This window comes from Neophocaena asiaeorientalis, unplaced genomic scaffold (genome assembly GCF_003031525.2).
Source record: "Neophocaena asiaeorientalis asiaeorientalis breed wild unplaced genomic scaffold, Neophocaena_asiaeorientalis_V1.1 scaffold264, whole genome shotgun sequence".
NCBI classification, from domain to species: domain Eukaryota; kingdom Metazoa; phylum Chordata; class Mammalia; order Artiodactyla; family Phocoenidae; genus Neophocaena; species Neophocaena asiaeorientalis.
The window spans coordinates 2,909,239-2,934,692 of record NW_020185332.1 but is presented as its reverse complement, the minus strand read 5'-3'; the positions used below and the strand labels follow the sequence as shown (position 1 = coordinate 2,934,692).

Below are 25,454 nucleotides of genomic sequence, written 5' to 3'. Positions count from 1 at the left end.
GTGTGTGTGTGTGTGTGTGTATATATATATATATATATATATATAAAATGCTTTCTATATAAATGTAAATTTTTTTTTCTTTTTTAAAGAGAGAAAGAGGTAAAGCAAATGTGGCCAAATGTTGAATGCAGGAGGAGGGCATAATGGTGTTCATTATATGGTTCTTCTAATTTCCTCAGACATTTTGAAATGTTTTCATAATAAAAAATGTTGACGGGTAAGTCTTCTATGGCTGTGACTGCCTACACAAACTTCTGCCCTAAACTTTTACAATCTCACCCGAACCTACCTTGACAGTCAAAACTGCCAAGTCTCACCTCTATTTCATGTTCCAAGGTTTTAGTATGGAAATCATCTCATTCTTGTAAGATCTACTTTCAAATGCGTGCACATTTTATAGTAATTAATAGAATACAAATTAATTTTTGAACTATGAGGAATAACGTATTAGAAAGAAAAAATCAGGTAACCAGATGAGAAATTAACTGTGCAAAGGATAAATTTATGGCACAGTATAAACCTTCGGATTAACTATGTGTAAAAGGCATGATGCAAGCAAGTAAGAAATCCATACTGTTAGAATCTGGTGAAATAAAAGCTGGTGATACTCAGCTGTGCTTAGTGTCTCCTCACTGGCTAAGTTCAAGTACCAGCCCTATCATTTAGTACCTGTGTGGTCTTGGACAAGTAACTTAACCTCTCTGAATCTCAATTGCTTTATGTGTAAAAAAGTGACAATACCTTGTACCTCAGTGGGTGGCTGTGAGGATCAAATGAGAGAAGAGATGTATAAGCATGCTATATTCTAGAAAGTACAACGTACATTTAAAGTATTAGTATCATTCTTATGAAAGCTTGGTGAGCAGACCCCATCGCATCATGAACATACAAACAACTCAAAGGATGATCGGGACACAGAGGAATTTGGATTTTTGGAGTATCTTGCTCAGGAATTCACTCTTCTTAACACTGTTTACATAAATCAAAAAGTCCCCTCAGAGTTCCAGGTTCCTGGCTTGCATACAATTTCATTCAATTCTCATGGTATGTTCTTTTTGCTTAAAATACCAGTCAGACCTGAGGGTCACCTTCCATTTCTGAATTCTCAAGTTGGATTTGGGGAAGGTAAGGGAGACACACCCATACTCAGAGGGGAAACTCCCAAATCCAAAACAAACAGAAAACCACACAAACACACCCTCTACAAGGACTTCATTTGTGTGGGATCACGTACTAGGGTGAGGTCCCTGGGTGGTGCTGAGCCCCATTTCCTTGTATCCATCCTCCAGACGGCACATTGAATGATACCGAGGATGAGGGGCAGTCAGTCGCAGTGTCATGTCCATTTATGTAAACACAGGGCAACATCATCTACCTGCACCCCCTCTACCTACCCACACCAGTGGGCCTGTCTGTGGTGAATTTACACCACACACTGGGATGGTATTCATTCTGCTGAGGCAGAGAGGTTACCCCTCGGAAGTGAGTGTTTCTTAGTGAGTGTCATGGGTAGATTTTATTTTAGATGGCCTCGGCACCAGTCTCACTGCGGCCATCTCCCCGTAGATGGTGGACCCTTGGAAGGCAGGTACCATATCTTATTGATGCTTGTCACTCTACCCCTTGGTGTACAACAGTCCCTCAATAAATGTCACATCACTGAATTGAAATCTGCCTGCCACCTCTTTTGCATTTTCCAGATGATTTCCATGCGTGCATTTGTCTTACTAAACCATTCATTCCTTCATTCACTCATTCATTCAACGATGAGTAACTCATGTGTCAGGCACTGCGCTAGAGACAAGAGCAGAAAGTGATGCCCGGAGAGAACTGAGAATTCGGTGATAAATGCTGTCAGTGGAAGTCTATACAAGGGGCAAGATAAGCAGGGAAGCAGGTTGGTTCTCAGTTATGCTTTGGCAGGCATGGGAAAGGCTTGCTTACCCGAGGAAATAGCATTTCTGCTGGGCCTGGAGGATGAGCAGGAAGTCCACAGGCAGAGAAAAGGAAGACGAGCAGCTTCCTGGATTTGAACAGCATGAACAGAGAAGAGGGGCCAGGACAGGTATCTGTCATCCTGGTGTCTGGGGCTAGTGTTTTCGAGTGGGGAAAGGTAGATGAGGCCAGAATCAGGGCTCAGGCAGTTTAAGAAAGACCTTAATGTTTAAGAAACATTTAAAAAATGTTTAAACATTTAAAACAGTTTAAGAAACCCCATGCTGAGAAGGGGTTCTTTTATCCTATGGGTGACAAGGATCTGCCACAGATTTCTGGGCAACAACATGCCATGATCTGTTTTAACCAAGGCTGTTTATTGTACATTAATTTTTCCATTCACTTGCTCTCTGCCACAAGGTTGGGAGTGTGTCATAAGCAGGGATAGAGCCTTACCATTCCAGCACAATGGCTGACACAGGAGGAGAGGTCATTCCTATTCCAAAGGCAGGCCAGAGAGCTGATCCTCCGCCATCACCTGCTCCTTCCGGCTGGAAGGTGAGCGTGGACAACAGGTCATGAGCAGGGGCCTGGAGATAACAATGGTGGCTGTGCTCATGGGGCAGCCAAGTGAGCCTGACTCACTTGGCAAGGAGTAACAGAATACAAGAGGAGGGGAAAGCAGAGGTCCCTCGTGGAGAAGGAGAATCAGGAAGAGAAATGTATTCATATAAAATGAATTTCATATGGTGGGAAACAACATGGAACCAAGAAGTCCCCTCTAAGCTACCAGCTGGACCTTCTGCATGATCCCTCCAGCTGGCAGGAAGTTCCAGCCAAGGGGAACACATACCCACATTCTGGCTCCAGGAAGTGTCTAGTCAATCACGAGGTGATCCCACTGAGTTCCAGCTACTCATCACTTCTGAAGTTGCCCAGCTGGGCCTGGGCCAAGGGACCCACGGGTAGGGGAATCAGCGGGCTTCTTGTCCACACCCCTCTAAGGATACAAGGCAGGGTAGGGGTCAGCAGTATCCTCAACCTACCTGCATCCAGGGGAAACCCAGACTGTCTCCAGGTTGTGGAAAATGTCCAGCTTGAGCCCAGGAGCCAGACAAGATCGCCCACCAGTAGCCCCACCTAGCAACCAATCTCAGCTCTCTGCTGGGCAATTTAGAATTGCACTAGCAGGCTTCAGGGCTAGTGCAAGTCTATCAGGGCCCCAAACACTGTAACAGGAGGTGTGTTTTCTTTTCCTCTGTTCTGGGAAGCTACTGTTACAGAGGACCTATCTGGTATCCAGAACTTGATGCTGCTTCTCTCTCGTTTTTACAACTCTGACAGGGAAGCATTATCATTTGTGTTAAAGCTGAAAAACCGAGGTTCAGTTGTTTCCTGGTACACGGTAGAGTGAGGGTGAAACCCTGACCGGGCTACAACTCCCCCCACTTCAGCAAGCTGCCATAGAAGCCAACCGTACAGGATGGACATGCTCTAGTCATCGGGGCCTGTGGACTCCACATGCCTGCCTCTACCAGCCCCATGAGAGAAAAGACAAAGGAGGCCATTCGGAGGCCAGCCTCCTGGAGCCAGCAAAGGCAGAGAAAATAAGTCAACTACCCATAGCATTATCAGGAAGGAGACACACGTGCGATCCAGGTAGCCCGTTTCCTGCTTGGTGTGTGAATACCCTGAGGTCCAAAGCCCTGCCCAGGCCTCACACTCCTCAGTGACCCTGACTTTTACCCCGTGACACCTGTGCGAGACTCTGCAAGATGTCTTCTATTGGAGGAATTCAAAATACTGCGACAATCTGGCCTAAGGAGGGGAGACTCACAGCAGGTCACCCCACGGGGCACAGTAAGAGCTGGGGTGAGATCCCTGTACGGGACGTGAGCCCACACCCTGATGTAGCCTCTGAGACCACAAGACACCATACCCTCTCTGGGCCAGCCCTGCCAGCCAGAGCTTGGGTGTCATCCTGGACTCTGCCTTCCCCCTCATGTCCCACATCTAATTAGGTACCTAATCAATCCTCAGAGCAACCTCTATAAAAGGTCTTGACTCTATCCCCTCCTCAAATTAGTTTGGCACTTGCCACATCCCACCCAGATTACTGTCCCCATTCTATCCGTGCTCCCAGCTGGAGGGCTCTTTCTGAAACACACATCTGCTCGCCTCACCTCCCTGCTCATCTGGCCCATATCTCTCAGTGTAAAGTTCAACTGCCTTGGCTTAGCTCCCATGGCCTGTGTCTGCCTCCTGCTCTCCTCCTGGCTTCTCCATTCAGCACATTCACCCTTTGCCTGTACTATCCTGAATGCATTGTGTTATTTCAGGACCATGTACCTGCTGGCCTCACTTCCTTAGAATGCCCTTCCCCTCTGATAACTCCTGGCAGTCCTTCAAAACTCAATTCAAATACCACCTCTTCCAGGAAGCCCCTCTCGGATACTCCAGCCTGACTTAGATGGCTTCTCATTTAGACTCCTAGCCCCCCAGTACTTCCCTCTATCACAGCACTTAGAGTTGTTGATCTCTCTTTTATGATTCCTGCACAAGTTCTTGGAAAAGAGGAACTAAGCTCAAACAAGGCCTCAGTTGATTTTGTACCTGTAGCAACACCCAGGCACCCAGCACAATGCTTGAAACACAAAAGGAATTTCTGGATAGAAAAATCAGTGGGTCGGACTTCCCTGGTGGTGCAGTGGTTAGGAATCTACCTGCCAATGCAGGGAACACGGGTTTGATCCCTGTTCTGGGAAGATCCCACATGCTGCCGAGCAACTAAGCCCATGCACCACAACTACTGAGCCTGCACGCCACAACTACTGAAGCCTGTGTGCCTAGAGCTCGTGCTCCGCCACAAGAAAAGACACTGCAATGAGAAGCCCGTGAACCACAACGAAGAGTAGCCCCCGCTCACCGCAACTAGAGAAAGCCCGCAAGCAGCAACAAAGACCCAATGCAGCCAAAAAACGAAAAAAAAAAATCAGTGGGTCTCCTCCCCAATAAATGGGTCCCTCTGATTACAGGCTGGGGGATCTTTATGCTTCCGGTGACTCTAAAGGCTCATCAGCCTATGCAACTGAGCTCAGCTACTATGGGAACTGATCCTTCTACTCTGACTACACTCTTGCTTTGTGAAGTCCTGTGTGGTCACAGTGAACTTTCTCGACCCTGAATACCAGTTACCACAAATGATCAGTGGCCCCTGGAATCAGTTTTATGGCCAGAGTAAGGGGCAGAGTGGGGGAGTACAGCCAGTGGTCACTGGGCTCTAAGATTTATAACCTCTGGTCAAAGGATGCTAGACACTGTGCTGGGTCCAGAGAGCCAGGCAACCTCAGCAGTATTCATCTGAATGCGTCTAGCTCCGCCCGCTCAGGAGTTAGCTCTTGGTTACTGAAAAGTTCAGTCTTGTGAAATGGGTTTGGTTTCAAGTTTCCTGTCATTGGCTTACTTATTTAAAAACTACACCCTGTGTATTTCCTGAAAGAGATAAGGTGCCAGTGGTCTGATTCAGAAGCTTCTTGCCATCAGCCCCTAGGTGAAGAAAACCTAATCTGAGAAATGAAACTCAGGAGGGGGACATTCCTGTGGCATCATTTCTTTCCCAGGAGCTCAGAGTTTTCAACTGTAAGATGAGGGAGGAAGGCCTAGTGGGCGCTGACCCCTCCTGGCAATGACATTGGGAGAGACTGGGCCCATTCTTCCTACCTGATTCTTTTCCCTTCCCACCCCCCCCACTGACCTTGAGATCAAAGTGAGCAATTTTCTTGGCATGAAGGTAGTTCACCCCTTCCAGGATCTGCTTAATGAAGCTGGTGGCCTCCTCCTCACTCAGGGACTCCTTCTGGGCCAGGAAGTCGAAGAGCTCTCCTCCGGACACTCTGCAAGACATCAGTAAGGAGGGCCCAGGCCCAGTCAGTCCTGTGTGTCCTGAGCCCAAGCCCATGGGTGTAACCCCTGACCCTGTCTCCAGGCACCGTGCTTAGCAGAATCCCCTCACTCATCTCTGGGGCTCTATCCAGCCAGCCCAGGGACTGGCTTTCCTTCTATTTCTACTTGCTGTGTTCCTCCCTCTGGATCACAAGGGCAGGAACCACCCTTAGGGTGTCACCAGAAGGGTCTCTGCTCACACTCTAGGCCCAGGTCCCTTGTTATCCTAGGTGCTACCCCTCCCCACCATATGACTCAAGTGACAGAGGACAGAAACAAGTGCTGTGGGATGACAAAGAGGAACATATGCTGGGACAGAAACTGGAGACTTAGGTTCCAGTCCAGCCCTGCTACTGGCTTTGGACAACTCACTCCCCTGCCCCCTCCAGGCAGGCCTCAGTTTCCTCACCTGCAAAATGAGCAGACTGATCAAGATGGTTCCCAAAGCCCCTTTTTTTCATCTTATAAAAGATGACCTCTTCAAAGATATGTCCCTAACTTAAACATCAAGACCCATTAATTACATTCATCTCTAAAAACTCTAAAATACTGCTTTTGTCCTCACATTCTATGCTCCTGCACCCTATGTTTGATGTGGCAGGAATAGAGAGACCCATGGAGCAAAAAGACTAGTTTACAGTTTTATCTGAATTGGGGATTTATGGTTGCCAGATAAAATGGTAAATCTGCTAAATCTGGCAGTCCTACTGGGCTTATTTGGCCTCTGACAGATGCTGGAGTGTCCAGCCAACACATGCTTCTCTGGAGCTGCAACATAGCCAAGGTTCACCCCAGGAAAAGATCTCAGGAAGGGATCTGGGCCAGAGAGTCCAGGAACTCAGGATCACCTGGAAAACTTGTTTAAAATGCAGATTTCCGGGTCCCACCACAGACCCTACCAAATTAGATTCTGTAGCAGCAAGGCCTCAGAACCTGTATTTTTATAATAACAGCAACATAGTAATGGTAATTAATATTCACTGAATACTTACTCTGTGCATAATGTATACTTTTTGTACATTTTCTCATTTAATCATCACAATACCCTATGAGCTAAAGTAAAATACTATTAGTTTCCTATTTCACAGTTGAAGAGACAGAGGCTCAGAGAGGTTAAGTCACTTGCCCAAGGTCAAACAGCCTGTAAGTGGTAGAATCAGGATTCAAACCTAGGCAGAATGACTCCCAACCACTATATCACAGAGTGTCCTCAAATGATTTTCATATGGCCAGAATGGCTTCTGTCCCAGTTTTGGGACTCATTCACTCCCTGCCACCTAGTCCATCCTAAATAAAGAGCCTCAGAATCTTTTTTCCTTTCTTTAAATAAAAGTGTCCAGAAGCATACATAGACCCACTCATCAATCTTAGCATCATGAAAAACAGAACAACTGAACACAATGTCATACAATAGGAAGTATACAGCAACACCTACAAAGTACTGCAACTTAAAAAACTGAACCTAAACCTGCTTAAGCCTCTTGTTCAGTGCTATTGACAGAACTCTGCAGTGATGGAAATATTCTCTCTATATGCTGTCCAATATAGCAGCCACTAGTCACATATGGCTAGTGAGGATTTGAAATACGGCCAATGCAACTGAGGAACTGACTTTTAAATTTTAATTCATTTTAATTCAAAAACTGAAGTGGTGTAAAATATTTTCCTTTAAATACAACTTTATTTTTTTGGCAGGACTGCACTCTAACCATTGCATTGCAAATGAACTGAAATGTGCGGTAAGTGTAAGATACACACTGCGTTTTGAAGACATAGGATGAGAAAAAGAATGTAAACTACCTCATTAATAAGTTTTACAGTGATTACATGTTCAAATGATAATATTTTGTATATACTGAGTTAAATAAAAAATATTATTAAAACTAATTTCCGGGGCTTCCCTGGTGGCGCAGTGGTTGAGAGTCCGCCTGCCGATGCAGAGGACACGGGTTCGTGCCCCGGTCCGGGAAGATCCCACATGCCGCGAAGCGGCTGGGCCCGTGAGCCATGGTCGCTGAGCCTGCGCGTCCGGAGCCTGTGCTCCGCAACGGGAGAGGCCACAACAGTGAGAGGCCCGTGTACCGCAAAAACAACAACAACAACAACAAAAAAAAAAACCCCTAATTTATCTAGATCTTTTTACTTCTTATTCAATATGGCTGCTGGAAAATCTGGCATTTCCACTGCATATGTGGTTTGCACTATATTTCTACTGAACATCACCAATAGGAAGGGTATCTTGTTTAGGTCTAACTATAGGTTTCTGGAAATACAGGACATAGAGGAACAAGTTAAACAACACCATGAGGAAGGGATAAGATGAAACCAGATTGTGAGACAATCAACAGGACAAATGACCTAATTCTCCCAACAAATCAATGGCATCAAAAAAGGGAGGGAGGGCTTCCCTGGTGGCACAGTGGTTAAAAATCCGCCTGCTATTGCAGGGGACATGGGTTCGATCCCTGGTCTGGGAAGATCTCACATGCCACGGAGCAACTAAGCCCGTGCACCACAACTGCTGAGCCTGCACTCTAGAGCCCACGAGCCACACTACTGAAAACCTCAAGCCTAGAGCCCGTGCTCCGCAATAAGAAGCCTGTGCACTGCAACGAAGAGTAGCCCCCGCTCGCCACAACTAGAGAGAGCCCGCGCACAGCAACAAAGACACAACGCAGCCAAAAATAAATAAATAAATAAATAAATAATTTTAAAAGGGAGGGAAGGAGAACTGCCATAGAATAAGAGACACGGGAAACAAAAGAACCAGACACAGCACGTGGACTTCCCTCATTTGGATGCTAATTCAAATAAAACAACCGTAAAAAGGTATCTTTGGGTCCATCAGGAATATCACTATGGACTGGAGTGTAGACAGCCTCGGTGGTCTGGGGCCTGGCTGGTTGGATCATTCTGTCAGGTGTGATAAATCCATGGTGGCTGCATTTTAAAAACTGCAGTCAATGAGAGATGCATACTAAAGTGTTTGTATGTAAAATGACATGATGTCTGAGGCTTTCTTTAAAGTACTGCAGCAAACAAACAGTTGGAGTCAGGGAAAGTAGGATTTGATGTAAAACAAGACTGGCAAAATAGTGATAATGTGAGGCTGGGGGATGTGCCTATGAGGGTTCTTACATCCTTCTCTCTACTTCTGTATATGTTTGAAATCCTCCATAATAAGAGGCTAACAGTAAACTTCTAGGGAAGCAAACTCCTCGCTCTCCCTCAGTGACCCCTGCACAGAAACCATCATCACCTGGAAGTTCTTCCGTAACAGATGAGGAAACCAAGCCCACAGGAGGGGAAGTGCCCATGCAAGGTCTCCTAGCAAGAGAGTGCATGGTCAACACCATGTCCAAGTCCCAGACCCCAGTCGAATACCATGCACCATATCATTGTTGGGGGTGGTAGTGCTGGAAGAGGGCTTGTTTTTGAGTTTATTTAGAGTTTGCCACCTGTGTGATGTTACTTCCCCAAGCATTCATTCTCTCACTTGAGACTCACATCTGCCCTGAGGGGTAGATGGAACTTCTGTCCTGGTTTCCCAAACAAGGAAACTGGGGCCCCAAGAGAGCAGTGACTTGCCCAAGGTGACACAGCTAGTAAGTGGCAGAACCAGGATTTAGATCCAGATCTTCTCAATCCCGGTGCACCACGTGTTCCTCTCACCACACTCTACCCGTATTATAAGGCTCGAGTTGCTGATGCAAAAAAGAAAACCCAAAGCCACCCCAAGCCCTAGGCTGTCATCTGCCATCCCTGTCCGACTGCATCCGTGCCCTCACGCACTGGGCTGCCACTGTCTGGCTGGCTCTCTCCCCAGCTAGATTACCTTTGCTTCCACAGCACCTTGTGCAAGACATTCAAGAGAAGGTGGGCGAATAAAAAAAAAAAGGAAAGAAGTAAGACATTTAAAATATCAACATGGCACAGAATATTCTGTATCATACAGAAGTGAAGTCTTGGCATTTTCAAGAGACCTGTCGAGAGCCTTCTGTAAATTTTCAAATCCACAGTGTCCCTCAGGAACACAAGGACCTAGCCCAGTCCTTGTTTTTATACTTCCAGCCTTGCTGGGTGGTGCAAGGCTGTGACCTCGGGCATATCCTGCCCTTCCTACCTTAAACAGAACACTGAGTAAATGTAAAAGAACGTCATGATAATGTGGATGTGTTCTGTCACCCAAAATTACTGATGTAAAGGCCCAGGCAGGGTGAGGACTTTGGGGTACAGTAATCAGCTGTTCTGTTTGAAGATGTGATCTGGGCAGGAGACGGAGTGAGACATGATCTCCTTTGGACGAAGAGGGGAACAGCCATGGTGACCCTTAGAATCGTCCCCAGAGACTTGGAAAGGTGGGAGGCTGATGAGCCTGCCAGGTATCTGCCCCAGCCCTGGACACCCAGGCCAGGGACACTCACATCAATCCTCAGGCACCTGTTCCCAAGGCCATCAAGGAGCCTGGGTTTTGTTTCTACCCCCAAACCTAGTTTGTCCCAAGGGCTTCTCAGCCCCAAGATCTCTGCCATGGAGTCATCCCCACTCCACCCAAGCTTCTCTCCTCTCACACCCCTAAACAATTTGACTTAAAGAGGAAAAGCAAAACCTAACAACCAGCCTCTGCTCTCCTCCAGTGTCCCCAGGACCAGTCGCCTTCCTGCTAATCTGACCCTTGCCTCCTTCCTCCCTGCAGTTTCATCTGGCTGCTAGAAATGCTTTTCAGAACTCTTTCAAAAGCAACCAACCATTTAGAGGGAGTGCTCAAATGACCTGTGTAGGCAGTGATTTGGGAAGGATGCTGCCAGAGCTGTTGGGGCCCAGAAAGCTGGACTCAATTCAAGGCCTGGGAAGCATTGCCACCACCTTGGAGCGCTCTGTCGGGCCCTGCCCTGGTATGCTCCCGCCGCTGTATTGCTTTCCACAGCTTGGAGTCAGGGAGGCCCCAGAGAGGTCAGGGGCCTGGGATGGAAGGGCTGCCCAACCCTCCCGGGGCAGACCTACATTTTTCAGAGCCAGCTCCACATGTGGCATGAGTTAATCCACTGAGAGTTTGAAAATATTCTTTACACCCTACAGAAGTCAACTTACATGGACAACTCGATCCTTCCCAACCCTGCCATCACCAGTCCTGACAGCTGCTGCACAGGCGATCATGGACAGGGTAAAAGCAGCTGAAGGGGACTTAAATCAGGGTTGGGAATGTCCTCTGAGCACTGGCCACTTCAGCTGAAGCCCTGCACTAAACAGCGCTGAGAGGTAGATCCATCCACAAACCCTGCAAATATCAATTGAGCAGGTGGGCTCTGACACCCGTGTTTAAGTACCAGGCAAACCCACTAGCCTAGCAGGGCACAGTGAGGACCAGGAGGCCAAAGGCTCCTAAGCAGCCCAACAGAGGTCACCACGTCCAAACATAAAAGCCCATGAAAAGCCCTTCTCTCCTGGAAGGTCCTCCTCTCAGACCCTGGTCACACAAGACTGAGGCACTGTCTTTGCAATCCCTAGCTCCATAGCCAGGCACCCTGAGACAATGAGGCAGCTTGAAAGTAAAGGAGGAGACAGAGAAACTACGAACAGACGGAAGTTCACAAACACAGCAGCTCACAGGAGCACCAGTGTGACAACTGGTGTTACAGGCAGTGACAGCTCACAAGAAGAGGGCATGTAACTCTTGGTTAGCCATGAAGCCTGCTGGGAGAAACAGGGACATCTCAAGAGCATACGAGACCCCAACTCCTGGGGTTCTACAAACAGGGAGTAACAGACGACTACCCCAGCGATGACAGAAATGCCAATTAAAATGACAAAAAAGTATCATAACTGTAAAAGACAATAATGAACCCTGCTTTAAAACAAATGACCCAGGGCTGGCAAGGCTGCAGACAGAAAGAAACGCTCCCATGTTGCATGTGGTGCTGGTTAACCTGTCCTATGAAAGTGAGGATACCAAGAGCCCTAAAAATGTCAGCCCGATTGCCCCATTCCTGAGGATCTGTTTTAAAAAATTAATCCTAAAGAAAAGGGGGAAAACACAGGAAGAAAGTTGTTTTATGGCAGTAAAATGCGTAATGGTTAAAAGCTGGAAATTAAAACACCAAATGTCCAACAACAGGGAGATACGGGTATGTAATGTAATGAAACATGATATAGTCAGTTAAAAGGGAAAAAGCTATTCATGGCATTATGTTCACTGGGGGAAAAGTAGAGCAGGAAATTGTACAAGTACAATGCTTGCATGCAAATAGATAAAGACTGAGAGGAACCACAGGGAAACAAATAGCTGTGTTTGGGTGGTAGGCATATGAATGTAATCCTTTTTAGTTGCTGTAAAGTTTTGACAACAGACTTTTAAAGAACTGGCCTGGCTTTCCCAGCAAAGGTGGGCTTGTCCCTCTCTGCTGGGAACCAGTGCTAACCCTTAGTCTTGGGGCTTGCCACACCTCGGGCCATCCACTTGGCTGGCTACATCTGTGGGAACCCACCAGGCTTGTCTGAGTGAGGCAGGTGTATACACTGACTGGTCCAATTGGCTAAGAGGTCCCTGGGAGAAACACAGAGGACATTGGGAGTTAGACAAAGGGAGAGCATGGGTAATTCTATGCACTTAAACATTGAGATGGATAATTTAAGAATCCAATGCAAAAGTATGCAAATGCCCATCTGCTACATAAATCTATAGGCTGACAACACCAGAACATAGTTCTCAAATTAGAATGGTCTCAAATGTCAGGTGGTCCACCCAACCCACAGGCAGGTTAAGGATGGCTGCCTCCTTTATAGTTCAGAGGGGTGAGGTGACTTGCCCCAGGTCACAAAGTCAGGGATTGCTGAGACAAATGCTGCCACTTCTCTGCTAACTGGCAGACACCTCACGCCTCTGAGGCTCAGAACATTCTTGACACCCGGTCTTGCTGCTTGACTAGACACAGCCGTTTCAACTTGTGCCACAGCCCAACTCAAACTCTACTAACCGCCGGAGGCCCACCTCCACCTCCCCAATCCATGGGGGGCATCTCTAGGAGGGACACCAGTTGGCCAATCAACCCCTGGAGTCGTGGTGTCACCCATCCAAATTCCACCAGACTGTGAAGGATTCCCCTGCAGGGCCAGCCCAAGGCCATCCCACCTCGAGCGCATAGCTATCTGCACAAGCAGTGTGGACCCAGTCCTGGCCCCGCCACGTCCTGGTTGTAGGATCTTGTAAATGACCCAGCCTCTCAGTGTTCTTGTCTGTAACATGGAGGTAATAAGAGTCTCCATGGGATAGGATTGTTATGAGGATTAAATGAGGTAACAGACATTCTCAGCAAAGTGAATACAAAGTCCTCTTGGTGTAAGTGGGACACTACCCTCAACACAGCTTCTGTGAAGACTGAACAAGACAACACGAAGGACCTAGCAAACGCTTGGCTTACAGCAGGGCCCTCTAAGTAACAGTTACTATGATAACAATAAAGGCATCAAACACAGCACAAAGGCAGGGGGGTTTTTCCCAGGAAAGGGCTGAGAAGGGCTTTGCAGAGCCCGGAGGATGTTTGTTCTTCCCTTCCTCGTAGAACAGACTCTCCCTGACAGCCCCCTGCTCCGCCTTCCACCCTCTGCCCCCCTCACCCTCCCACGTGCTCACCAGCCAGGAAAGGACCCCAGCACTCCCCACTTCTTCCCTCTGATCCCCAGGGTCCAGTGAAAGTCAGACCTAGACCCTCGCCCTCAGTCCCTGCTGCACAGCAAGCCCGGGTTCAGGAGGAGGATGGGGTAAAGGAGGGAAACCACTTCCCACTGACTTCATCTCCTCCAGGTCGGGCTTCTGTCAGGTTGTTGCTCCCTCTGGGGCCTGTGGCTGGAGCTCCCCTGTGCCCTGCTGCCCCGCCCCCCCAGTCCCAGGCACCCACTCACAGCTCGAGGATGAGCACCACGTCAGTGCGGTTCTCGAAGACATCGTGCAGCGTGATGACGTTGGGATGCAGCACCTGCCGCAGGATGCTCACCTCCCGCCCGATCTCCTCCCGGCACACACCCCGCCGGCTGGCCTGTCTCTGCCGCTTCTTGATGAACTTGGCTGCGTACTCCAGCCCCGTGCTCTTCTCTCGGCACTTCTTCACGATGGCGAACTGGCCGCTGTGGGGACACAGACCCACACAAGGAGGGCATCACTGTGGTTACTGGGGAAGTGACCTGGTTGTCACCCCTAGGCCACAGTAACTCAGAGTCATTCTTCCAGGGCAGGACAAATCATGCCACCAGCCAGCATCCCCACCTGGCCATGAACCAGTGACTGAGACAGAGTAAGTACTGGGCTTCCCTTCTGTTCATATGAATCCTTGACCTTTTACTAGGAAGGAATGTTGGTATTGTCACTCCCAGTGTACAGATGGGAACACTGAGGCCCTGAAAGCCTACTGGTTTGATCTGGATGGCACAGCCTCATCGTTCCAAAGCCTCAGCTAGAACCCCTGTCTTGTGTCTACCAGATGAAACCACAATGTCCAGAGGTTTATACTACTTAATGAAAAGATTTTTAAGGTAAAGCAGGACTCTCCTGGTGGCCCAGTGGTTAAGACCCCATGCTCCCACTGCAGGGGGCACAGGTTTCGCTGGGGAACTAAGATCCCACGTGCTGTGAGGTGCGGCATAAATAAATAAATAAATAAATAAATAGAATAAAAAGCAAAAAGTGGTCAGCATGGTCAAAATACTAACAGTAACAAGCCTCTGTTTGGGCCTCCCTTATCTGGAGGCAAGTACAAATGCATCTATTTGGAATTGTGAGGGGACAAAGCACCTCTATAGTCTCATGTTTGTACCTTTGTTTCCAACCCCTCCCAACAAATAAAAATCTCAATTACCTGACATGAGCCAAGTAGTCAGACTACAGGGGACAGAGCTAATATGAGGATGATGTACTTAAGGACGAGGCCAGAGGCTATGCCAGCTGGGTTCGGGGGGATCCTGGTGGAGGTGAGGGTGGGTGGAGGCAGCCTAACATTGTTAGTAAGCACAGCGGGTGTTCATCACGGTGAGAAGACTGATAGGACCACAGAATCGTAAAATGTTAGGAAACTGAGACACAGGAGACATGAAGTGACTCACCTGAGGTCATCACAGAGTTAATGGCAATGCCAGGCCCCAGGGCCGAGTGCCCAGCCCACTGTTCACAAAGCCACTAAGATAGTTAAACGAGTCAAGATGACGCTTAGTGCCCTTCAGGGCTGGGCCTGAAAATCCTTCACTCCAGGGACCCAGACAGCAATCATGAAATGGTGTCCTTGCCAGAGTGGCAGGTGGCCCTAGGCCAGCCTCCCTGAGTGCTTCAGGGGCAGCCCCACCACCACACACACACACACACACACACACACACACACACACACACGGAAGGGCAGCGGCCTCCTGTTTCACCATCTCAGTCCAGGCAATCGGTGGGGGCCACTCGAAGTCCCTGGTGGCTGCCCAGTGGCCACCCTCCTGTGGGTCTTCCCACTCCCCTTCCACCAGTGCCCCATGTTTTCTTGCCAACCACAATACCCACTGCTTGAGACAGAACTCAGAAAATGTTAAGGTTCAGCTTAATGGCTAAACAAGGGGCCATGAGACTCCACACCTAAGAAGTACTCTCTTAGTGGCTCTGGAGTAAAAGTTACACACAAGTGCTCTGGATATGTGCCTCAACCTCAGAAAACAGCATCACATCTGAACCGCTCCATTACTAGAATAATCCTTAGTGAGACAGCCTTCAAAATAAACCAAAGTGATTTAAAAAAAAAAAGTCAAGTAGAGCTAGTAAGGAATATATATGCCAACACTTAAATAGCATTCTGTGGCAACCACCTTAGAGATGTTGCCAAACACAGGTTCATGCATCTCTCCATCCCCTCATCCCCCAATCACCCAGTGCTACCTGAGCATCTACTCTGTGCCAGGCTCTGAGCTGCACAGTAAGGGGCAGGGACCAAAGGCACACACATCAGATACAGATGGAGCTCTGGGGAGGGAGAGGGCCCTGGCTGCTTGGCTGGGCTGGGAAGCCTTTGTGCAGCCAAATGTCTATCACACTGTCTGCTAACTCGAAACTATTAGAGTTAACTCAGCTATGTATGCCCCAAATATTGGCTCTGGGCTGTCTACACACTAGGGGTTGACACAGGTGGAGTGAAGCCAAGCCTCCCGAAGTCAGAGGGAACACATTCAGTGAGATCTCTGGTCACTGGAAGCTGCTTTGGGCCTTGGGACATCAGGTTGCTTAGTGGGTGCCACCAAACCCTGGACAAAGCCTCCAGTCCCAGGCAGCTGTAAGTCTCTGTGTCGGGATGGCCACACTCCTTTCCTCTCTTTCTGACACCTCAAGGGGCCTGGCATTGGCAGCCCTGAGGGATGGGAAAACCAAAGCTTAAGGATTTTAAGCAATTTGTTTAAGTTTACAGAGCACAGAAGTGGAGGCACAGGGATTTTATAAGGCAGAGCTAAATATTTCAGGTTACCTTGACAGAGCTTTCCCTTTTCCTGTGAGGGAAACGGGGGCATTTTTCTGTATCACATGCCTGAAAAATTCCTCCAACTCTCAGAAAGCAAATGAGTGTTTGCTCTTCCTGGTTGAGTGTTCTCTCTGTGAGAGCAGCTGCGGCAATGAGAGGTGACTGGGGGTCAGGCCTAACACGAGCAGGCGTCTTCCTCCAGCCAAAAGGAGGTATTCTGAGAGTGCGTGACTAACACAGACCCAAATACCAAGTAACGTCACTCGTCTTCCCTCTCTTCACGGGACAGCGGTCCTCTACTCAACCTGCCCTGGAGAGCCTCAAGGAGAGCCAAGGCCACTTGCTGGTTTTCCCCTCTCTCCTTGAGCTGGTACTGGGAAGTGTGCAGAATATGCTCCACGAGGCCAGCCCTGGGGCAGGGAGGCCTTGGGCAGGGAGAGCAGCCTTCCGGGTCAGACAGGCCTGGCCTCAGGAAACTTACGCCACCTGGCTACCTGCTCTGAGCAGCAGTTTCCTCATCTGTAAAATAGGAACTGTGATTCCCTACCAGGGAATTGTGAAGACCGGAAATATGTCGTGCCGGCCCACAGGCAGCTCCAGTAAATGGTGATTATTACGTCTTATTAGTTAGTGGCTCACGTGAAGGCAGACGTCACTGATCTACATGGTCTGCAGTGTGTGGCCAGGGCGTCAGTGCGATTTTAACACATCCCCACCCCACCCCCGACGAGTCCAGTGCACAACCAGATATGGGGATATCTTTGTTCTAAGCAATTAACCAACTCTTTTCATCCTTAGAGCAGTGGTTCTCAACCCTGGCTGCACACTGGAATCACCAGGGGAATTTTTCTTTTGGCCACACTGCACGGCATGCGGGATCTCAGTTCCCCAACCAGAGATCAAGAGATCGAACCCGTGCCCCCTGCAGTGGAAGCGCAGAGTCTTAACCACTGGGCCACCAGGGAAGTCCCGGGGAATTTTAAAATTACTGCTGCCTGGATCCTACCTCCAGAGATTCTGATCTCCAGGGTCTGGGCTGCAGTTTGGGAATCAAGATATTTAAAAGCTTTCCGGGTGACCGTGACGTGCAGTCCAAGCTGAGAAACACCAACTTACAACAGTCTTCTGATTATCTCCATTTTCTAGGTGAAAAAAGTACACCACTGTTACTCATATTATTCCTTACCCTCTTCAGTATTGATATATTACCCTCTCCCTTAGTTCTTTGATCTGATCATTAGAAGGAGGATGGGAGGGGAGAAAAGGATGGGAGGGGAGGAGTATCATCTCTTCCACCAGGACAGTTTTTCCTTGATTTGCAAATCAAGGCAGAAGATCACCCCGGGCTCTGGGAAATAACAGGAATGGAAGTTTGCAGTTGGGCACCCCCTGGTCACTGTACCCACAGCAGATGCACGAAAGCCAGACCTGAGGTGGCTTCGTCACGCCCCCCAGAAGACCCAAGGGCAGGTGGAAGCAGTGATGGTGATGAGCCCTTGTCTGCCCATCAGGAAGGCTCTGAAGCCAGAAATTCAGGCCCTGGGATGCAGAAGTCGCTCAGCTAGGCTATGGGGCAAGGGGTGGACAGCGAGAGCCCCTCTAGGTTAGGACAGAGCCACCCAGGGTATATCCCGGGAGGGAGCAGAGAGGAGCCATCCGACCGTAAGGGAAGTGACAGCCAACACTAATTCAAAAATTATGGGAATGCTGAAACACTGATGTACATAGGCAGAGCATGCATATTCCTATTCCCGCCTCCCTAGCAAGAGTCAGTTCCTAACCTGAATGCAGCAAAGGGAGGGTAGTCCGGAGGTCCAATTCCTGGTCCCCGTGACCTGCCACCAAAGCTTCGTGGGCTTGGACAAGGAGCTGCCTTCTCAGTTGTTTTCCTCCACCTGCCACCTGAGGTTTCACCTCAGAAAGCTTCCTGTCAGAAAGCTCCTAAGAGCCCATGACAACTCTGAACAGAAATGAAGCCTTCCCTTCACTCTCCAAATTGTATCTCTGGGCTGATGTCTGGAGACTTGGGTTCTGGTCAGGGCCCATCCACTAACTGGTCATAACCCTGGGCAGCCTGTTCAACTCCCTGGGCCTCAGGGTCCTCCCTTGTCAAATGTGGATGAGAAAACCCCGCCTGTCCACCTCACAGGGCTGTTGGGGAAATCATGAGATAATGCCTGACAAAGGACTTAACTATCCAGCACAGTAGAAAAGCAGGAGGTGGGGGTGGGTGGAACGCTGAGCCGGAGGCTGGCTTGCAAAAGTCATGTAGGAGGGTTTCCGCGAAGGACAGTAAATCCACAAGACACAGAAACTACCTTCCCTGCTCCTGCCAGCTGCTCTCCTGCAAGTATGTCAGGAACACGCCCCTCTTCCCAGGCCAAGGGCCCAGCCCCTCACTCACTCAGTGCCCTGGGAGAACAGAGCAGGCTGCGTGAAGATCAGCATCACAGTCACAGACAGAACTTGGCAGAGCCCAGGGTGGCACCCCATGAGGGTCTCCTGTTGTCTGCCCAGGAATCAGATGAGGAGTAAACCTAGACCGGCTTCTCAGAACTCAAAAATAGTGTTGCTGTCTCCAACACCAGCTCCTATGCTTCATGGAAGAGCCTGGCTCAATTACCACCGAATTCTTCACCGTCAAAGAATAATCTGGGCGTGACCCAAATCTCACACCCTGAGATAGATTTTGTATAGCAATGTGGACATCCCAGCATTTATATCCAGCTTTTCTCTCTGCAAGCTAACTGTAATTTTATTCTCTCTTTTAATATTTGCAGGTACCATTCTTAGCTCCATTTTACAGATCAGAAAATGGAGGCTTAGGGAGGTTAAGTGACTTGGTAGTTGGACCAGGTAGCAGGCCCTGATAGCAGGGTTAGAACATAGAGTCAGGTCAACTGACTCCAGCTTCAGTGAGACTCTCAAGGTAACTAGCCAGCAGTGATGTACCACACAGTGAGGAGGGGGCCCACCCCAGAATGGAGGAGCATTTTATCACTGACAGTATTGAGAATTGCCAGTGCATGATGATAATAAAAAGTAGACTAATTTTTATTCAGTTTTATCATTGGTTTTGAATTCTCCAAAGACAATGCACCCCTCATGGCGGGCATTGAGGCAAGACCACTCCCACTACCCACCCACTCCCACCAGGTTGGCTATGGCCAACTAGACATGTTCTGGCAACTGCCAGGGGCTGACTGCCAAAGGCATTTTGTCAGGGTTACGGATAGGGTGGGTCTAACTCATTCTCATTCTCAGTCAACTCTGAAGTGTCCAGGAACTTAGTAACTTGCCCCAAAGTCCCCAGTTGGTCAAGGCTGAGATGAGGCAGAGCTGTACAGAATGCAGACCCCCCCCCCCCGCAGGGAGGAGATGCCATGGGAGGTAAAAGGTAACAAATGGGAAGTGCTCCAAGTCAGAGGGATGTGGGGACCAGGTTCCTCCTCCCGCTTCCCCCAAGCAAACACTGCAGTTCCTCTTCCCACACTCCAGAACAATGAGCCACGATTCCTCTGGAATTAGCCTGCAAGTTTGCAGGACCACTGGGCGGGGATGATGCTTAGAAGCTTCCAGTCATGGCCACCCCAGGTGCAGCCCAGCAGGTGGGGGAATGGGACATTCAACCAACATGTGTCAAATGTGTGGACAAGAGGAGCTCAAATCTACAGTCCGCAGGAACCACGTCAGCCTGATCCCAGAGGACCCACACCCCAATCCCAGGGCAATAGCCTGTCTGAGGATGGTGTCCCCACTCCTCTGCCTGGTCAGGCTTGACTGACCCTGCCTCTTAACCCCCTCCCCCTTCCAACACATCTCATATCTAGTCAGCCACTCCTGATTCCCACGGACGAGATCTTTCTCCCATTGCCTTAGTAACCAACTTGCTTCTGGTCTGCTATACCCAAGTCCAGGATTTAGAGTCAAAAGACCCAGGTTCTATCTCCAGCTCTGCTACTGTGACTCTGAGCCTCAGTTTCCTTGTGTGTAACACAGACATAAGACTATCCCAATCTTACCAGGTTATAATGAGAAAGTGAGATAAGTATGTAAAAGCACTAAGTAAACTATAATTCTCTGTGAACGCGAATTATTCTTTCTTTCCATCCACTGGATCGCCATATCTGGATCCTGGTCTCCATTTTCCAGTCCCAGCCTTGAATCTGATTCAGCCCCTGTGAACCCCATCCACAGATCCCAGCTTTAATATAGTGCTGGAGAGAACTGGGGCCGTTGAAAGGCAGGGTCCCCAGGTGGTGCCAGGATCCAGGAAGACAGAAAACACTTCGGGACACAGTCACCCAAGGTCAGGGCAAACAAGGGACCAGACATCCAGGAAGCCAAAAAAGGGTGAAGAAATACAAGGGTGTCAGAAGTGGGAAGCAGCAAGTCAAGATTCCAGGCCAGAGAGATGAGGGTAAGGAGCAAAAATTTACCAAAAGCCAGGTGGGCAGTACGTCAGGAGCCAGGTGGGCAGTACGTCAGGAGCCAGGCAGGCAGTACGTCAAGAGCTAGGTGGGCAAGCGAGGAGTGAGAGGCACGCGGGGGCAGCAGCCAAGCCAGCAGCTGGCACATGGAGATTGGAGCAGACAGAAACATCAGCACAAGACCTGCAAACACAAGAGCGCCCAGAGCCGTTCAAATGGCCTTGTCTCCCAGCTAGTGAGCCAAACCCACTGTCTAACGAACCCATTTCTCCTCTCTGACCGTGTTGCCCATACCTTTCTAGTCTCCTGATGATGACTTTAAAATTTATTTGAGGTATGGAACCCTCTCTCCAATAAATCTTGCACAGAAGCCCAATATGCAAAACAGATAAAAAGCAGTACTTCTGGGACTTCCCTGGTGGTACAGTGGTTAAGAATCCACCTGCCAGGGCTTCCCTGGTGGCGCAGTGGTTGAGAGAACGCCTGCCGATGCAGGGGACACGGGTTCGTGCCCCGGTCCGGGAGGATCCCGCATGCCGCGGAGCGGCTGGGCCCGTGAGCCATGGCCGCTGAGCCTGCGCGTCCGGAGCCTGTGCTCCGCAGCAGGAGAGGCCACAACAGTGAGAGGCCCGCGTACCGCAAAAAAAAAAAAAAAAAAGAATCCACCTGCCAATACAGGAGACACGGGTTCGAGCCCTGGTCTGGGAAGATCCCACATGCCGTGGAGCAACTAAGGCCATGCGCCACAACTACTGAGCCTGCACTCTAGAGCCCGCGAGCCACAACTACTGAGCCTGTGTGCCACAACTACTGAAGCCCATGTGACTAGAGCCTGTGCTCCGCAACAAGAGAAGCCACCGCAATAAGAAGCCCGTGCACCGCAATGAAGGGTAGCCCCTGCTCACCGCAACTAGAGTAAAGCCAGCACACAGCAACAAGACCCAATGTGGCCAAAAACAGGTATAAAAAAAAATTATTTTTTTTAAAAAAAGGAGTACTTCTTTTTTGGGGAGAGGCACTCAGAGGTCACCTACTCAGAGCCCACCGACATGATGCCTAAAGGGGCTTCATGGAACCCCAAGGGCTTCAGGGAACACAATTTGAGAAGTACACTCTACAGCATGGAAGCATGCTCGTTGATGATCCCAAAGCAATTTCAAACTGTAAGAAAAAAGAAAAAAATAAAGGAGAAATAGAAAACACTGATGAAGTAATTCTCAAAATTATTATCTAGTCTTTTAAGAAGTTACTCTGACCAAGCCAAACTCAGGGTCACCAGTAAGGAATACATGTAGGATAAGCATCAGGAACCAGAAGTTTCCAGGGAGCTGAACCCTGACCTACAAATGGCCCCTGTCCAAGAAGTCACAGGTGTCTGCCTGTGCTGGCCAGTGGCAGCTGCTTTCACATCTTAGCTCATTCAATTCCCTGTCCCTCAGACTAACTTCCTTCCTCTGACACAATTTTCTTGTGGGGGTGGGCAGAAAAAATTCCTAAAGCACAAAAAAGGAGGACCTGTTGAGCAGAGCCAAGTCAAGCTGAGCTCTGATTACCTTTTGGAATCTATTTTTAAGTCTAAGCACATTTTGATGCTGTTGTCAAATGAACATGAGCCCACAAGTCCAAGGCCTGAAATAAATTAGGCTCCGTTTAAGTTGGACTTGGCTATTCAGAGAAAGGTTTTCACTGAAAATACAGCTCAGTGTCCTCTGGTATTTCCCTTAGTTTAGAGTCTAGATTCTAGACACTGACATGAGGTAGGTTACTATGGTTTGAAGTGTTAGCCTTGGAGGGTACCACCCATCACTCACCATCCACCCACCTGTCATCTAGTCCCCTAACTACCCACCCACCCATCCACCTAACTGTCCATTCACCAATCCATCCATTCACTAATGTAATCCTCCATCCCTCATGTATGGATCAGTGTCCTAAGTGCTACAAACAAGACGCACCCCACAACTTGAAGGGCTCACAGTCAACTGGGGAGATCAAACACTCATGGAAAAAGAAATATGGAATGGATGTATCGAAAGAGCTGTCTCAGAGTCAACTGCACGGGAAGCAGTAAGCGCTGCAGCAGTTCAACAGAGGGAGAAAGTATCCGCCAAGGGGAGTCAGGGGAAGCCTTAAGGAGCAGGTGGGATTTGAACCAGGTGCAACAGTGTAGCCATTCAAGGCGGCTGTTCTCTTGTCCTCTGGACATCCCCTGCTCGACCAGTCCCTGCCTCACCTATACCCTACTCACATAACTGACCTTCCCTCTTAATCATAGAGCCTACTCAGTCAATGCCTACATAGCCCCCAGCCCCAGCTAGTGATTGTTCTAATCTCTAGATCAGAACATCTTGACCAAGATAGCTCATCAAAGGGGCCATGAGGGGCCTGCTCCTCTGTTGGTTTCCCTGGTAACTGATAAGCCAACCTGACATCAATTCCCTCTATAACTGGTAACCTCACTCTCCCATCCAGGAGTGAAGACTTGCTGCCCTGTCCTGCCCGTCATCTGCTGCACATGGTGAAGTGTCGCTCCAGGACCTTGCTTCAGACACGTAAGATCCCCCCAACCATTAAACCACTGATGTCTCTGTCGCTAACTCCGGGCTCTTTTCTTCGGTCTTGAGGCTGGGCAAGTACAGGGCTTGCAGGCCTGCGGGGTACAGCCCAACAGGCAGAAAAAGCTGGATGCAGACAGGCAAGGGGGAGTCAGCTCGCCACAGCTGGAGAAGCAGGGAGTGATAAACAAATGCTTTATTCTGGGCAGGCCCCAACTCACCACCTCTCTACCTCACTTCCTCCCTGTCAAGTGGCCACTTTCTCGAGGAAGTACATCAAGAAGCTGAACTTGCCCTTTCCTCTCCTCTTTGTGTGGGTGGAGGGAAAGGAAGACAAGTGGCTGGCAGCCAATGATGTTCGCTTGTAGGGCTCCCTTCTCACCACCCGAGTTCCTGACAATCAGATGTACCTTTGATTAATGAAAGAACTTCAGCAGAACAGGTCAACTTGCTTGATCCCAGAAATGCTAGCCAATTGGCCTTCACAGCCTAGGTGGAGCCCAGGAGGCTGGACCATAACAGATGTGACCTTTTGCATGAGCTCATGCTACAGAGCAAAAAAGGGACTACAACAGGAAGACAGAAAAATCCAGGCTAGTCGAGGTTCTGTTATTACTGTGTGGGGACAGGGTCCTCCCTCATAAAATGGTGAAGTGAACAGTTTATCACCTATAAAACCTCCCTCCCAACTTGCCAGACCACTCTAGTGCCAAGAGTTCTGTACCCAGCCTCTCTCCTGTGAACTCTGGACCTCCCCATGGTCCACATCCCCTGGGGATCCTTTCCATAATTTACCCATAATTCACACTGAGTGATAATGGGAGGCAAAGGGTTAACCTGCCCTCAGTGCAAAGTAACACATTCACATTTTAGCAGCATCCTTGACCAAGAGGGGCTTTAACAGTGGCAAGTTTAGGCACACGTTGGGCAAGTGAAGGAACTAACTGGAGATAAAAAGGTCTTTCCTGGGCTTCTCTGGTGGTGCAGTGGTTAAGAATCCACCTGCCAATGCAGGAGACACAGGTTCGAGCCCTGGTCCAGAAAGATCCCACATGCCGCAGAGCAACTGAGCCTGTGCGCCCCAACTACGGAGCCTGTGTGCTCTACAGCCCGCAAGCCACAACTACTGAGCCTGCGTGCCGCACCTACTGAAGTCCGTGTGCCACAACTACTGAAGCCCGCACGCCTAGAGCCCGTGCTCTGCAACAAGAGAAGCCACCACAATGAGAAGCCCCCGTACCGCAACAAAGAGTAGCCCCTGCTCATCGCAACTAGAGAAAGCCCGCACACAGCAACGAGGATCCAACACACCCAAAAAGAAATCAACAAAATAAATAAATTTATTTTAAAAAAAAAAAGCTCTTTTCTAAAATTCATGCCGAAAAGGTGGCCCTGAAGAGGACTGACTATATACATGTATCTGCATATGTGAATGAAGGTGTGCAAAAATCACAACCAATTATTTCCTGTCAATTCTCTTCTGTCCACCTGGATTTTAATGTTCAAGGGATTCTTGCTGCAACATCTTCACTAATATACACAACTCTTAGCCATCTAGGGTGGATGCTCTCTGTTCCTCAGGATTTCTGTGAGTTTTTGACCCCAGGTTTGCTTCCTCACCAATACTTAACAATACCTCAGATCACCTCTCCCAAACTCAGGGCTGGGGATGGGGAAGACCACCATGTTGTGGGCAGAGCACAGGATTTGGAGTCCCGGCTCTGTCACCAATTTCCAAGTCCCCTTCTCTCTCATGGCCTCAGTTTACTCATCAGAAAAATGTTGAGTTGGACCAAGATGTCTCTCTCACCCCCATCCCAGCTCACCCTCTTAGGATTCCCTGATGCAGGTCAGGGTGTCACATGCATCTATCAGTCTGAGACACACAGGGTGATTTCTGGGCTTCCCGCTGCACAGGGTCCAGCCACAGGTTCAAGCTACTGAGATCTGTCAGTCCCATTTTAACCAACTAAATTTCCAAAGAGAGAGTGGGATCAGGGCTTTGGGCAAGAAGAACAGATCTCAGGCACTCTCAGAAAGATGCCCCTGTACCATCTTCACATCCAGCAAAATGCTGAACACACCAAATGGCAGAGATTCCTCCATGACAAATGACCGAG

General features: G+C 49.0%; 1 protein-coding gene across 5 annotated transcripts in view; it reads right to left on the bottom strand.

Annotated features, from left to right (window-relative positions):
* DAPK2 (death associated protein kinase 2) overlaps window positions 1-25,454 on the bottom strand; it is a 124,145-nt gene that overhangs the window by 40,172 nt on the left and 58,519 nt on the right. For 3 of the 5 annotated variants that reach the window (XR_003001830.1, XM_024735184.1, XM_024735185.1), the window contains exons 3-4: window positions 13,777-13,998; window positions 5,690-5,828 (exon numbers count right to left, since the gene is read on the bottom strand). Coding sequence is in view for 2 of the 5 variants with exons in the window: in XM_024735184.1 (XP_024590952.1) it covers window positions 5,690-5,828; window positions 13,777-13,998 (361 nt within the window). In the remaining 3 variants the exon portion in view is untranslated. Of the gene's footprint in view, window positions 1-2,391; window positions 2,501-5,689; window positions 5,829-13,776; window positions 14,001-25,454 lie in introns of those variants that run through there. The other 2 variants (XR_003001832.1, XR_003001831.1) reach the window with 2 other exon arrangements.